Source organism: Diorhabda carinulata, chromosome X (assembly GCF_026250575.1).
Source record: "Diorhabda carinulata isolate Delta chromosome X, icDioCari1.1, whole genome shotgun sequence".
Classification (NCBI taxonomy): Eukaryota; Metazoa; Arthropoda; class Insecta; order Coleoptera; family Chrysomelidae; genus Diorhabda; species Diorhabda carinulata.
The window spans coordinates 60,100,025-60,115,258 of NC_079472.1; the positions used below are offsets into that span (position 1 = coordinate 60,100,025).

The window sequence follows — 15,234 nt, forward strand, 5'->3', positions numbered from 1 at the left end:
TTTAAACCGGCCGATGACATCACAACAAACCAGCTTCGTTCGCAGAAGAAGATATGTTCTTTTACCAGATTCACGCGCATTTTGGAATTGTGCGTTCACGGAGCTACTAAAACATGTTCAGGATCTATAATCCTGTGTTCGTTAAGTACAAATATCTAATTCCGAACGTGTTCTGAATACGTCCAATGTATCCTCGTACTTGCCATCGCAGCCAAGCGTCATTTACGGAATTGCTTCAATTGAGCCTCGTTGAACTCTGTTCCGGACCTAAAGTACGACAAAATTGGTGATCCTGAGACCAATGAATCATACAACAACATTGAAGCAGTGAGATATTCAAGGTTGCGATCCCCACGACGTTCTACCCATACAAGCTGTCAAAATATGAGTAAAATGTTTAGTAGAAAGCGTGTGAAGTTCTTCTAGATGTCGTTCTTGAGGATATTATAGAAATCGAACACAATAAGATGATTTCATAGCCTTTTCAAACTTCTTAAGTAGTCAATTCACCTTCGGATGTTGTTAAGAATCTTTTCCGAACCAAAAGTGCGACAAAATTGGTAATCCTGAGACCAATGAATCATATAACAACATAGAAGCAGTGAGATATTCAAGGTTGCGATCCCCACGACGTTCTATCCATACAAACTGTCAAAATGTGAGTAAAATGTTTAGTGGAAAGCGTGTGAGGTTCTTCTAGATGTCGTTCTTGAGGATGTTATACAAATCGAATACAATAAGATGATTTCATAGCCTCTTCAAACTTCTTAAGTAGTCAATTCACCTTCGGATGTTGTTAAGAATCTTTTCCGAACCAAAAGTGCGACAAAATTGGTAATCCTGAGACCAATGAATCATACAACAACTTTGAAGCAGTGAGATATTCAAGGTTGCGATCCCCACGACGTTCTACCCATACAAGCTGTCAAAATATGAGTAAAATGTTTAGTAGAAAGCGTGTGAAGTTCTTCTAGATGTCGTTCTTGAGGATATTATAGAAATCGAACACAATAAGATGATTTCATAGCCTTTTCAAACTTCTTAAGTAGTCAATTCACCTTCGGATGTTGTTAAGAATCTTTTCCGAACCAAAAGTGCGACAAAATTGGTAATCCTGAGACCAATGAATCATATAACAACATAGAAGCAGTGAGATATTCAAGGTTGCGATCCCCACGACGTTCTATCCATACAAACTGTCAAAATGTGAGTAAAATGTTTAGTGGAAAGCGTGTGAGGTTCTTCTAGATGTCGTTCTTGAGGATGTTATACAAATCGAATACAATAAGATGATTTCATAGCCTCTTCAAACTTCTTAAGTAGTCAATTCACCTTCGGATGTTGTTAAGAATCTTTTCCGAACCAAAAGTGCGACAAAATTGGTGATCCTGAGACCAATGAATCATATAACAACATAGAAGCAGTGAGATATTCAAGGTTGCGATCCCCACGACGTTCTATCCATACAAGCTGTCAAAATGTGAGTAAAATGTTTAGTAGAAAGCGTGTGAAGTTCTTCTAGATGTCGTTCTTGAGGATATTATAGAAATCGAACACAATAAGATGATTTCATAGCCTTTTCAAACTTCTTAAGTAGTCAATTCACCTTCGGATGTTGTTGAACATTTTGTTAAGAATCTAAAATTGGTAATGATGAACTAAGTATATTTGAAGATCATTTTTTAAAACCAAATAAGTGTAACCGGCTGCCCTCGTATTCGCGATGACCTTACGCATATTTTTAAAACCAGATCTCTGTATTAATAAATAATTCGTTATGTAACCGTGTCATTAGGAAAAATTACATAAAATTTCTAAAGTACTCGCAGACATCGGCGTCAAATGTGGAATAACTTGTTGTTTGTTGAATAATATAATTATTGTTTTCGCAATTCGATCTATAAACAGAGGAATTTCACAGAATTTTTTATAAATAAAATGCCAGGTTCGCTAATAAATGAACATGAGACAATGTTTATAGAATGTTTCACATAAAAATTGTTGATGGGTGTACTACGATTAACTTACTCGTACAAGTATAGTTTTGATTGAAAATGCACGATAATATAGTTTATATGGCAAAGGTTCTTTCGATTTTCGTCACAAAAATACTGAAAACATTTATTTTTCAGTATAATCTCTTTTTAGTTCGATCCACTTGACTCAGCGATACTCACTTAATCTGTCTGAAAAATACGTTTCCTCTAGGTCTGCTTAGTAAGCTTATGTAACGGCGATTACCTCCTTATTCCACTCAAATTTCTGCCTGGCGAGTAACTTTTTCGAGTCGTGTGAGACCTGGAGAATACGGTGGATGGGACAATGTATATATATATTTTTGTCTTGTACACTAATGCGCATGACTAAACAAGCAAATTCAGACTTGATTTAGTAGGAGTACTGAACTATTCTATTAATTTTTACTGTTGGCACGCACTAAATTATTCGTTATTCAATAGACGTGTCTGAACTAGTCTTTAGTATTTATTGTTATAGTCGTAGATAATGTTTATCTGCTGCTCGTGTTGCAAACTTCATCTACGTGATTTATGACATGTGAGATTTGGTAAAAATACTAAAATACATATTTCAAATTGTGTTTAATAATTTCATACTTCAGCAATCCGTAGCCTTCATTTATAAAAGTTATCCACTATTAATTTAAAATCCAATAATAATAATTCAATGAAATTAATGAGAAAAAAATTACTTTTAATTACATGTTCTACTTCAAACATCAATAACTTTTATTGTTTTCATTTAAGGAAAAAAATTATAAGAAATAAATTACAGAATAATCAATTATCAATAATATATTTCGTACGTTAAACAAAGGGCGAGGGTCAGAATAAGACAAAATTAAAGCATAAAGGGATGATTTCACGAATACTAATAACTGTAATAAATAATTAAAAAAATGAGTTTTTTTCTTGTTTGTGAATTATATTATCGCCTACATAATGTAGAAAAAATTCAATTCAATCTTTTATATTTCATTCTATGTCTTGATATTCGTGGTCTGTTCAAATTGGACCCATTGGTATCACTTTTTTTAACACTCGTGTGAAGTTTGAGTACCATTATGTTTGTTGACAATTCCCAGTTTGTTGATGTAGACCATGGAAAAAACTTGAGCAACGCGTTTGCTTGAAATTTGGAAATATTGCTGAAATGTTTTGGGGAATCTATTTTAACGCGGTTTGCTTCGTACGAATCACTCACCCACCTCCGTTAACACAACAAAATGGTGCTTGAAAATCGTCATGTCGGCATGCGAGAGGTAGCAGAGGTTCTGAACGTTCCTTATAGACCGACTCAACATTTTTTTGAATTATGTATCGAAAAAACTGAGTTTTTTGAAAATAAAATATGACAAAAGATACGCTTAAATAAATAGCTGAGGATTCTACATTCACAAACTGCGCAACTATCCACCGAACAACGATCTAAAAACTACGGTTGAAAATCAATGTAATGCTTAACGTTTTAACGTTTTTTAAGATTGATGTATATTGTAGAAGGTATTGAAATATTTAAAATAATATAATAATAAAACGCAAGGCACCGCAAGCTACCGTTCAGTAGATATTCAAAATGAAACTATTGGTATTTGTGGGAGCGTTATTAAGGCTGATATTATGAAAAAACTGGAAGATGCAGCAGCATATACGAGGATGTATTGATATCTAGTTAGCCTAGACCAGTTCCGTGCATAAACGAAATATTGCGTTACCATAGGAACGAACAATAACTTAGTAGAAGTGTCAGTGTAAAGTTCGACGTCAAAAAAGTGAATCAGAGTTACGCAATAAATTAAAAGAAGAAAGATGTCCACCGAAATTGTGAAAATCGAAAAGTTGGTGGTGATCAATGTCCTTCGTATGCGACCGTGAAAAATTGGACTGCAAGCTTCAAAAGAGGTAAATTTTCTATTGAAGATGATGACCGATCGGGAAGTTCACGACAATTTGGACACGAGAAAAATAGCTGCAAAATGGATCCCCATATTTTTGAATGTTAACCAAAAGCGTTCGATCTGTGTTCGATTTGAAAACGATGTTGACATTATTGATTTTTTGGATAAGGGTAGAACAATAACTGGAGATTACTATTCGACATTACTGAACATTCTACGGGAAAAAATTAAAGAGGAAAGACGCGAAAAGCTATCCAAAGGTGTTTTGTTTTTGCAGGACACAAATCTCATAATGCCATGCAAAAAATTCGTGATTTAGGGTTTGAATCACTATAATATCCCCCTTTTATTCACCAGATTTGGCTCCGTCCGACTATCACCTCTTTCCTCAACTGAAATAAAGTTTAAAAAGTCGTAAATTTTCTTCTAACGAGGAGGAAATAAAAGCTATGGAGATCTGGTTTGCAGAGCAAGAAGAAACATTTTTTTAAGTCTAGAGATGTATCCAATTAAGAGGAGAATATGTTGAGTAATAAAATATTTTGACATTGAAATTTTGTTTGGTTCTATAGTAGGCTAAGAATTTTTCAATATATCCTCGTAGTGTGCTAGCAGACGAGACAGCCTTAAATTTCTGGTACTGAACAACTATCGATTGGGGTGCGATATTTTGATGAAGAAACACAGCAAGTCTAAAAAATGGCCGGGTGCACAGTGTGAACGTCCTCGTATAAAATGTATGACGAGCGATAAATTTTATGTCTCAAGATTTAATATATTATATCCCATAGTTAAAAGCTGGTCTAACTTTCCCGGACTACAAGTTCACCGACATTTAAGCCGGATTGAATACAAAAAATTCACAAAAACATCCATTCTCACAGATTTTATACAACAATAAGCGATTAACATTTTTTATTTGATGTTAATTTCAATTATTAATGAATGTACGTCAGATCCGGAGTGACATCTTCAGTTGCATTTATATGGATATCAATTAGAAGTCATACGATAAAGATAGAATTGCAAATAGTGATTTGAATCTATCAATTTATAAAAATGGATATTGATACATGAATCGAACATGATCTCATGAAGTTTCAGTTAAGAATATATATACGGGGTGTTTTCTAAATCGAAAAAATTAAGGAGGTGATTGTAATCAACAAAATTGTCTCACCCAAACCTCTACGAAGATATCGCCTCAACAAATTGCAGAAAATATAGAAATTTTGTGAATTCCGTGCGATTTAAAAGGTTAAACGTTGATATTTTTTTCGATATTTTTATAATTTTAATTCTGTATCTAGAGCTAGAGGAACTTGAGTTCAATTTTTCTCAAAACGGGTTTTTTGCAGTGCCCAATCTCCATTTCTCTGGATTCTCCCAGTCCCCTGGCGTAAAATCTCTCGTCGACATTACCTTGTGAACTCCTTTTATCCAGATCATTTTCGATCTTTTTTGTTTACGACGTTCCGGTGGATTCCAATCATTCCATTCATGGTCATACTAGCTGAGTAGCTTTTCCAGTATATTGTCTAGTGTAGTTTTCTCAACCTTCATTATTTCTCGTGTTATTTGAAATATTTTGGCTGCTAAAAACATACATCGGATACCCAATTTGTTGAACTATCTTCTTGGGTGTCGCACCAAGTGTCGTTACCTCGCACCAAGTTCCTTTTCGCCATACCACCCAACCCTTGACCAGATCTAACCATGAGTACGGTGCCGTTAAAATTAACTTATCTATTCAAAGTCACCGACACCTATACGATTTCATTGGTCATTTCGATTGACCAAACTAAGAAACCGTTATCCGTAAAAAATTTTGAATTGGTAAATAGCTTTGCCAATTTAGCAAATTATATAATAACGACTAGGCATGCGCTGTAGGGGACTGTGAAGCTCTCGCACTACACACACCGCCATTGTTGACATTCAGGCGTCAGTCGGCGTTGAGCTACAACCACTACTGCTTTGTCTATGGAATTTCTAGAGGTTTCAAGGTCTGTTTCTTTGAAGAGGGTATCGAAAAACTTGTCTACAGATAAGACAAATGTTTCAATCTCTTTGGTGATTATATCAGAAAGTGTACTAATCTTTTGGTGATATAATTATCGTTTTATATGAGCTTGTATTTGAACTACTATATCCAATACATTACAAGCAGTGATAAGTTTGAGGTCGATCTATCTTGGCAGTTCGCACAGAAAGAAAAAATATGAAAGAATCTCGGAAACTTGTAAAATATTTTTATATAGAATTAAATAGAATATAATAACGTTGAGTACTGTTCACAAGCCAGTTTAGGACGCCCTTCGTCCTCCAAAGTACATAGAAATGAGCGAAACATAGACAAATTTGTCCGTTCAAACTGATGAACAAAAAGAAAATCGTGTTTCAAGTTGGGTTTGTGGCTTTAGACAAAAATTCAGTTTTCATCGGAAAGGGTTACTGAAATGTAAGAGATCTAAAAAATTGGATCAACGAGTTTTTTCTTTCATAATGACATCATTCGCTTTATTCACCATATTTAGCACTAAGTGACTCGTACCGAAAATAGAAAAAAAAAAAATAGAAACGTTTTCACACCATAAATGCGTCCAATCGTGAATTCAATTCAGTATTTTGATGGAAATGAATTCAAAATTTGTTATTTTTAGTTTGTTTATTATATTTCACCTTGAACCTAATTTGGATGAATTAATTGAATCAATTTAATTTGGATAAAAACTTACACTTTTACATAATCCGAATCGCTATTTCTTACCGACCACCATCTAAGAAATTTTCCCATTTTGAGCAAGGACACATTAAACTTTCAGCGAGTAGACATTAAACTGATACAATAAATCAAAATTTATGTGAATACGTGCAAAAATCTTTTGAACTCGACAGCAACTCGATTAACATTGAAGTAATACTTTTTAACACATTTTTTATACAAACAAATTAACATATATATGCGGTTTTCATCACAAAGTAAACATAAAAAATTGAAACTGCAAACTCGTTTTTGTTTACATCTGCTTGTTTTTCATTCTTTTCATCGTAAAACTGGTTACCAAAAGGTAATTCGCACAAAAAAAGGTACAGAATAGAACCAGTCAATGTAATTTAGAATATCAGTAATAGATATTCGTAACAGGGATGCCCTTCAAGTTGATGGAAAAACCTCGTACTCTTTAATGTTTTAATTTGTGCCGATAATCTAAAATTATTAGTCCTCTAAGCTTAAAATCGACCGAAACCTCGCAATTTTAAAAACCTTCATCGATCTTCTGGAAAATTTGGAATAAAGTTCATCTTAGAACTTAATTTAGAAAAATAAATACTCCTAAAAGAACAAAACGTTTCGTGATTTTCCAGGCTTTTCATTAAGATTCTTACAATCATCCATACATCATTTTGTAGAGAATTCCATAAGCAACAAAACCATAAGAGTTGCAGCCCTTCTGGGCCCTTTTCTTCCGAGAATTTTAATGTTAAAGGGTAAAAAAGACTCTCCCTTAGCATTGAAATCGATATTTTAAACAATATTTTAAAAACAAGTAAAATGTTCAGTAAAATAAAAGCTAAATTTTAGTTACAAAACAATTCTTTCGTTGATCCAATAATTTTTGAGATATTTTGAAAAAATAACGTTTTTTTCAAAAAATCGAAAAGAAAAAATCAAATCAAGCAACTTTTTTCAAAATACACGTGTTACAAACCATTTAGACTTTTGGTACGTGTTGTTAGGGCACATGGTGTCGAATTTACGCACATTTTTTTCAAATTCGAGTTACTTAACTTATTTTCATCATAACTGGCTTAATTTTCATGCTAGACGATTTTATAAAAGATCTTTTTAAAGGTCTGAAAAAGTACTTTGAAAATGTTTTTCACGATTTTTTATGACAATTTGAGCGTTTTTCCGTTATTTGAGCTCGAACCTCTGCATAAATTTACGAAATAGGCTTTCAGTGACTTATAAGTTGCTGAATATTATTCAAAAAATTTAATTTGAACTGACTAATTTCTTTGTTTTTTTTTATAAGCTTCAATTTTAATAGGAATAATATTTTCCAGAAAATGCGTAATTTTCGAGTTTTTCGTGAAAAAATGTTTTAATTTTCAATCGCGAATAACTCAGAAATTATTAAGTTGAATAAAAAACTTCATTCTACATTTTCTTCATAAAATTCAATTCTCTATCGATTCCCGGTGTTATTTTGAAGCTTTAAATTTCCATAGTGGCATTCACCTCTGGGTTAGAAGCATACATTGGCACTCAATCAGGTTTATTATTTACGTCATTTTTGAGCTTGTGTCAAAATTTAAAACTAATCCATGAAGGTCTTTAAAATTGCGAGGTGATTTGCTTGGTTCACTATACTATATATCATTCTATAGTAAACACTCACTTCAATCTAATATTTTTCCCCTACTTTTCAAAATTTAATATCTTATTCACAACTTAACCTCATCCCTTTTAATGATGACACTTGTAATAATATCCTTAAAAGGGCTGAAACATTCGAAAATCTTCATTACATTTGTCAACAAACTAAAAAGCTTCAGGTAGTTTATTGAAGCTGAAATCAAATCTTTTCTATGACTTTCGACGTGGATTAACCCAACAGCAGAGAGCCGAATAACTCGCTTCGTCTTTTGGTGATGACGCACCATCTTGATCCGCCGCGTTTCGCTGGTTTTCCGAATTCAATCGTGGTCGCTTTTCGTTAGAGTATGAAGGTCTTCCAAAATCGGATGTTGTATCAGAAAATATAGATGCTGTACCAAAGCTGATATGGTATGATCATCATGTGACATACCGTGAGATTGAGACATACTTGGACATTAGTTTGGCTGTCAAAAAGATTTGTTTGCGTTAAATACAGCTTAATTTAATAAACCAAAAGCTGAAGAAATTCAATCGTGATACCTCAAAAGATCGTGACAGGGATCTATGCATATGAACCTAAACAAAACAGCAATCGACGACATGGGTCTTTCAAGTCGAGCCAAATGGAACTAAAATTGTTTGCACACGAAGCACTTGGAAGCAAATGGTGGTTTTTTGGGAAAAACTGGATCTGTTGGCACCGTTCCATTAGAGGAACGAAGAACGGTCAATTCTGAATGGCACACCAGTATTCGTTTGTCAGAAGTGTTTGTAACCAATCGCAGAAGACGATTCATTCTCCACCAAGACAATGGGAGATTTCACACATCAGTTCAAACAAAAACGTTTCAACGTAGTCAAACACGTGCAAATAAGTGTATTGATCTTATATTTGTTTCCATTTGTCTACCTCAAAACTAGAGTAGCAACCCTCATATATGGGATCCTAGCTAATAAACTGTCCAGAGTTGCTAAGTCTTTCGAAAATACAAGCTCCAGAATTCATTGTAGCACTATCTCCAACGAATCGAATAGCTAACATTCTTTTCCCAAACTGGTACGATCTATTTTGATGTTCGTGTGAAGTTTGAGTGCCATATGCTCAAGTAGTATGGTCTGGTGTTATTGACCGTGGAAAAAACGTTGAGTATCGGTATCATTGAAAATGTTGCTGAAGTGTTTTGGGGAGGCTACTTAATCGCGAACACTAGGTGGTGATGCGAATCGCTCATCCGCCTCTTTCAACTACTATAACATCAAAAACTTTGAAGATATGGTGAAAATCCTCTTGCCGGAATTAATTCATTCGAGAGCGTCAACGGTTTAGACGTCTACGTGAAGATTTTTGAGCGACAAACTTTTTTCTAATAATTCGCCGTCACATCCCATTTTTGAACAAATACGAAACGTGATTCATCGCTCGACCAGACAGCAAAGCAACCTTCCAAGCGTACTTGACTGTAAAGTTAAGTTAAAAGGTATTATCCTGAACTCACTAGGAGTAAACAACAAAGTTACTCTGATCCGATCACTTGAAGAATAAAACCGCAAAAACTTCTTTTATAGGGTCAGGACCTTTATAAGTTTCCCAAGAAGACATCAAACCATGATGATAAAAAAGTGGAAAAAAGAGAGATATCAGAAATATGGAGGTTTGAAACAATCGAAGAAATTTCCTTCTTATTCTATCCACCGGTTTCATCAAGCAAACACGAGCTAAGAAGAGTTACTGGTATGCTCATAGGGCACTGTTTGCTGAATTATCACTACATGGAGGGCGGTACTTTCACTTACTATTCTCGAAATTAAAAAATGACAACCCTGCATTAGATAGGTGGGGTATAACAAAACCCAGCGCTTGAAAAATGCAGAAAAAATATTCAAATTGAACGCCAAACGACGCTAGCACCTCAGTACTTTCAAAGTAAGTAATCCTCTACACGTGGTCGTTGAAAACATAGTTCCAGCATAGACACAGTGCGAATAGAACCGTTTCAAAGTTGCACGGGGTTTCTCACACCCCACTTGTCTAAACTCGGCACTTTTTTTGAGCAGGTTACTGGTAGGCTCTTTATTTTTATCAACTACGGTTATTATTTGTGATTTATCGCTTGTATTAGCTAGTGTATTGATAGGAGATTACGAAGAAGAGCAGAGACGTCCCCAAAGATTATGACAAGATGCAGAAAATGGCGAAAACTTTATTGATGAGGATGATTCCGAGGAAGAAAACCCAGAAATTCAGGAGGTCGACTGCCAACAAAATGTCGCAGACCCGGTTGAAATCCATAATATATGGAATTAATCAAAGACCACCAGAGACAAAGGCTGTCTAACCCCAGGTTTCCTCACGATATACGCGGCAATATCAGAAAAATTTTGGGTGAAAATCCGGAGCCACCTACCAAACAGACCAGGCCTAATCAACAGAAAAGATGTTCTGAATGCCCACGTTCACGTGAAAGAAAAACTAGATATGTTTGTGAAGCGTGTTCCGTGTTTTATACCTCGAGCATGTAGTCATCTATTACAAATATTGAACTAATTGAATACACAATGACTTTTTTGTTACTAGCGAGAATTTTATTCGGTTTTTTTTGTTTAAAAGTCTGTAGTTTTGTTTATAACACTCTGTTTCAATATTTTGATACAAAGATTTTAATATTACCTACTAAGAGGTGGCAAAAAAGTACTAAAATTTTATTAAATAATCAGGATATTAGGAAGGTATCGCTGATCACATCAATTTGGGGTTTGCTACACCCCACGTGTCACAACTCGTAACTATTTTTGACCTGTCTAATGCCGGGTTAACTCAGAGCTGCAGTATTCTGCATTAAAGTCATTGAATATCATAGTTTTCTATTTTTTTTTTCTTCTACGCAAGAAAGAAGTCCACATAGTATAGGAAGAAGATTCGAAATTAAAGGATAACGAAGCTTCCCTTGTAATGAAAAATTTTTTCAGTTACCGTAAACCACAGACAATTAAAAAAATAAATGAATTCAAATGTTTGGTGCCCGATGAAGAATAAAAATTTACTTGTTTCAGAAATTCCTTATGAAGTTAAAGAATTTGAACGGTATGTTTTTTTCTTTGTATATTCCAATTGTTGCATTTATTCGATTTTTTTCTTTATATCAAACCAGTTTTATTGACTTCTGGTTCGGTACCTGGCGCTTGGTATTTCAGTATAATCACTTTTAATGTTAATGGACATTATCAATTCATTTACTCAATAATTAACCATATCTCATGAGTGCTGGAGTTTCTATAATTAGCAGAAAAATCTACATAATTTATTTAACGGGCCGAGTAGAATTCTTCTAGTGTAACATACCCATATTAGTAGATTTCACACAGTTTACATAATTCTCATCCATGAGAACAGCGTTCTATCTGAAACGACGTGGTTTTTGTTTCGTACCAAGAAAATAAAATGATACATGTCATCAATGGAGTGTTCATTTTCAAAATTGGTACCAAAAGTATTTGGGAAATATATTTTTTTCATACTGTACTATAAAATCGACTTTACAGTACTAATTTGAGTCCGAAAAATGGCACTTTACGATATCCTTGTAATTAACAGTTAAATTCTCCCAATCCCGTTTAAAATGATTAGAAATAAAAAATCAATTAACATCAATAATTAAACTTTTATTCTAATTTTTGAATATTAACAATAATAGTGCAACTTCTGTTACCAGAAACATATATTGTAGGAATTATGGAATGTACTTCTTGTATGGTTTTGGTTTAACTCTTGTACAAAAGTTTCACCCCCTTGTATCATTCTTGCTATTTTCTTTTTGCTATCGACGCATTCTTCAACATATTTTTCAGCCTCCGATGATCCTCCATCCACCAAGCCGTTTTAAAATATTGATACCAGCTCCAGCGTTGGTCAACAGCGTATACGAAGTCCTTCGAAGCAATTTCCGGTGTACTTTTCTACGTCTACTTCTAAATTATGAATTTCTTCCCTTCGACAACCTCCGGCAATACCAATTAATGCGATAACATCCACCAGTAAATAGTCTTTGTATGGGGCGTCTCTCATAAATGTTTCAACTCCTTCTGAAGCAATGTCCGGTGTACTTTTTTGGATTCTTAAGTTGTTTTCGCAAATTTTTATATTTTCTGTACACATCCGAATATTGCATCACCAAATATCGCTTTTGATCACGGTTAAACCCGTCGAACTTAAAATAACGGGAAATGTTGACATTCTCATTAACTATAATCATTGAAAACTGCCTTTTTCAAAGCAGGTTCGCCTTCTGCAATCCACTGTTTTTACTCCGGATTTATTAGTAGTGCATCATTCATTCCTTCACGCGAAAAAACCGACTCATTTTACTTAAATCACGTCAATTAGGCCCGAAAAATGTTCATTCGAATGCGCCTTTGGTCCAAACTGTGCAGCCGCAGCACTCAGCGGGTGCATATCGTATGCAAGCATAATTTCAGTATCATGACGAATGCGTTTTTTATGCTGGTAGCCTCTTCTAAATCTTTAATCTTAATTTCGACGGTCTTCCCGCAACATTTGATGGAATATTTCGATGATACCACTGGAGATTGTAGTTCTTAGCTGTCCTGAAAGCTCGTAGTCAATCAAGCTGATATGGATATGTTTCAATTCAGTTGCCAAAAATTCCTATGTAGGAGCCTCAAAACTTGCACGACGGGGCTTAGCCTGGGCCAACGCTGGAAACCCGGCCTTGCCAACTTAACCAATAATGGCACAAGCCTGGATGAAGTCTGGGTAACCTTACCTCGGCCATCCCATATTCACACAAGCCTGGCTGGTTACCCAGAACCCGACCTCAGCCATCCTATAGTCAACCAGGCTTTTCTTTTAAGCAGAAAAGGTACAAAACAATAGAATAATGAAAAATAGTATAGTTTCTTTATTTGTTCAATTATTTAACTGATATTTTTATGTACATTAATTAGTGGAGTGCATTAATATAAATTTGTTGGCTCAGGGCTGCAGACCAGTCTTGGGTTTATCCAGGCAACCAGGTTTGGTATAGGCTTGCAAGCCAAGCGAGGGACATTGTTATCATCCCAGATTCCCACCAAGTCTGGGCCAATAACGGCTTCCAAGCTAGGACCAGAGTTGTACATACTTGGCCCAAGTCTGGGCCAATAACGGCTTCCAAGCTAGGACCAGAGTTGTACATACTTGGCCCAAGTCTGTGTCTGAACTGAGCCCATCGTAAAATCCTATAAGGGATCTCCTGACACAATCTCTAGTTCCTTTTTCATTTGCTTGGGCGTATTGCGTATCAATTTTCTCAAAAATCTTCACAACAACTCACGTATACGATTGTTAAACAGACAGTAAGGGTCCAGAATAGTTTAAAATGAGAAATTTCTATTGATGAGTGCTGATATCATCAGGTTGAGGTCAGAACCTTTTCATACTACCCTTCGTTAAAAATTTGTTCGCTCCTAAGAAAGAGTCTCCAGCCGGGAAGTTCAATGATTGAAAAAAATAACGAAATTTAAAAGTTTCTTATTGGTACTGAACATTAATTTGGATACGATTGCTTAGAATGTACATTTAAAAGCTTCGAAATTTGTACCTACTTATATAATTTCAATAACTACGTTTTAAACTTAATGTAATATCATTTATTTGCTATATTAGGATTGTCTTTGACGCCCACGTCATAGTCCGGGTAAATTGAGAAAATTTTTTCGAAGAAGGGATATTGCGTCGCAGGTTGCAAACACAGTTTAGAGTCGTCGACATTTTTAGCTTCCGCTCGTAAAAAAAAATTGTAGGCATCAAAATTGATGGAAATCGCCGGAACCATTAGCAATAAGAACCACCAGACTATAGAATTGTTTATAATAGGTGTTAGCTCAAAGTGTGTTCTCCCTTTGGAGGTAAAACTATCATGGACGTGCAACTGTCACGCAGGAAATGAATAAAATACGAGGAATAATAATGAAATAATGTTAGGTTAAGTTAGCCAGCTTTCTATAGTTGAGGAATAGCGCTTCAATATCAAGTTTTTTTGCAAAGCTAGGCAAGAAAAGCTGTGAGATTTTTTAATATTTGAAACAAGTTTATGGAGACAATATTTTGAAGGAGCCAAGGGTTTGAAAACGTTCCGGGAAGGCCCAGAAGTTCTGACGAAAATCTTAAAAACCGTAGAATGTTAGCTGACGAGCTGTCAATCCCCAAAACAATCGTTTACAAAGGCTTGAAATGGTGGTGCAGCTTTTGACTCCAGAACAGAAAGCAAAGAGGGTCAAGTACTATAACATGGTGACCACAGAGTTTTTAATATAAAATTCCCTGACTTTTCCAGGTTTACCAGAGATCTAATTTTAAAATTCCCTGACTAAGTTTAAAAATATTCGAATATTACTTAGGAAAAGTGTAGTAAATAAGAAATTACCATAACACTTTTATTCTATTTATATTTATTAAATAAATATGAAAAATTAACACTTTTAGCGCAAAAAACTATATATCCAAAAGATTTTCAATTGCTGTTTCTTTAAATATTTTATTCTTACTATCAAAGTCATCTAATTCTTTATCTTTTATAATTTTTTTAAAATTTTTCTTCATAACGGCTTCTTGAATTCTTAACGGGCTGAATCAGACTCGATTCGATATTTCAATGCCAACAACTTGAATATCCAAAAAGTTATAAGCATAATATTTTTGTCACTTTTGTAAAGTTAAGTTGCTCAATGATCAGCTGGTATTTTTTACGCACACATTTCCGAAATATAAAAAAAGATGGTACTGAATAGTACAACAAAAAGTACGCTAGATGGTATGACAATCGCACACTCATTCGAAGGAAACGAAAAAATTCTAGTAATTGAATAATTTTAAATAATTCTAATTGAAAATTTTCGTTTTTTCCAGATTTTTAGAGAAATTCCCTGACTTTTC

At 34.6% G+C, this 15,234-nt stretch overlaps 1 protein-coding gene across 4 annotated transcripts in view; it reads right to left on the bottom strand.

Annotated features, from left to right (window-relative positions):
- Positions 1–15,234, bottom strand: part of LOC130900368 (tyrosine-protein phosphatase non-receptor type 11) — a 51,742-nt gene that overhangs the window by 18,397 nt on the left and 18,111 nt on the right. The window contains exon 1 of one of the 4 annotated variants that reach the window (XM_057810916.1): positions 6,655–6,843. The exons of the other annotated variants lie outside the window; for them this stretch is intronic. Within the exon in view, the coding sequence (XP_057666899.1) occupies positions 6,655–6,713 (59 nt within the window). The 5' untranslated portion in view covers positions 6,714–6,843. Of the gene's footprint in view, positions 1–6,654; positions 6,844–15,234 lie in introns of those variants that run through there. 4 annotated transcript variants of the gene reach the window in all.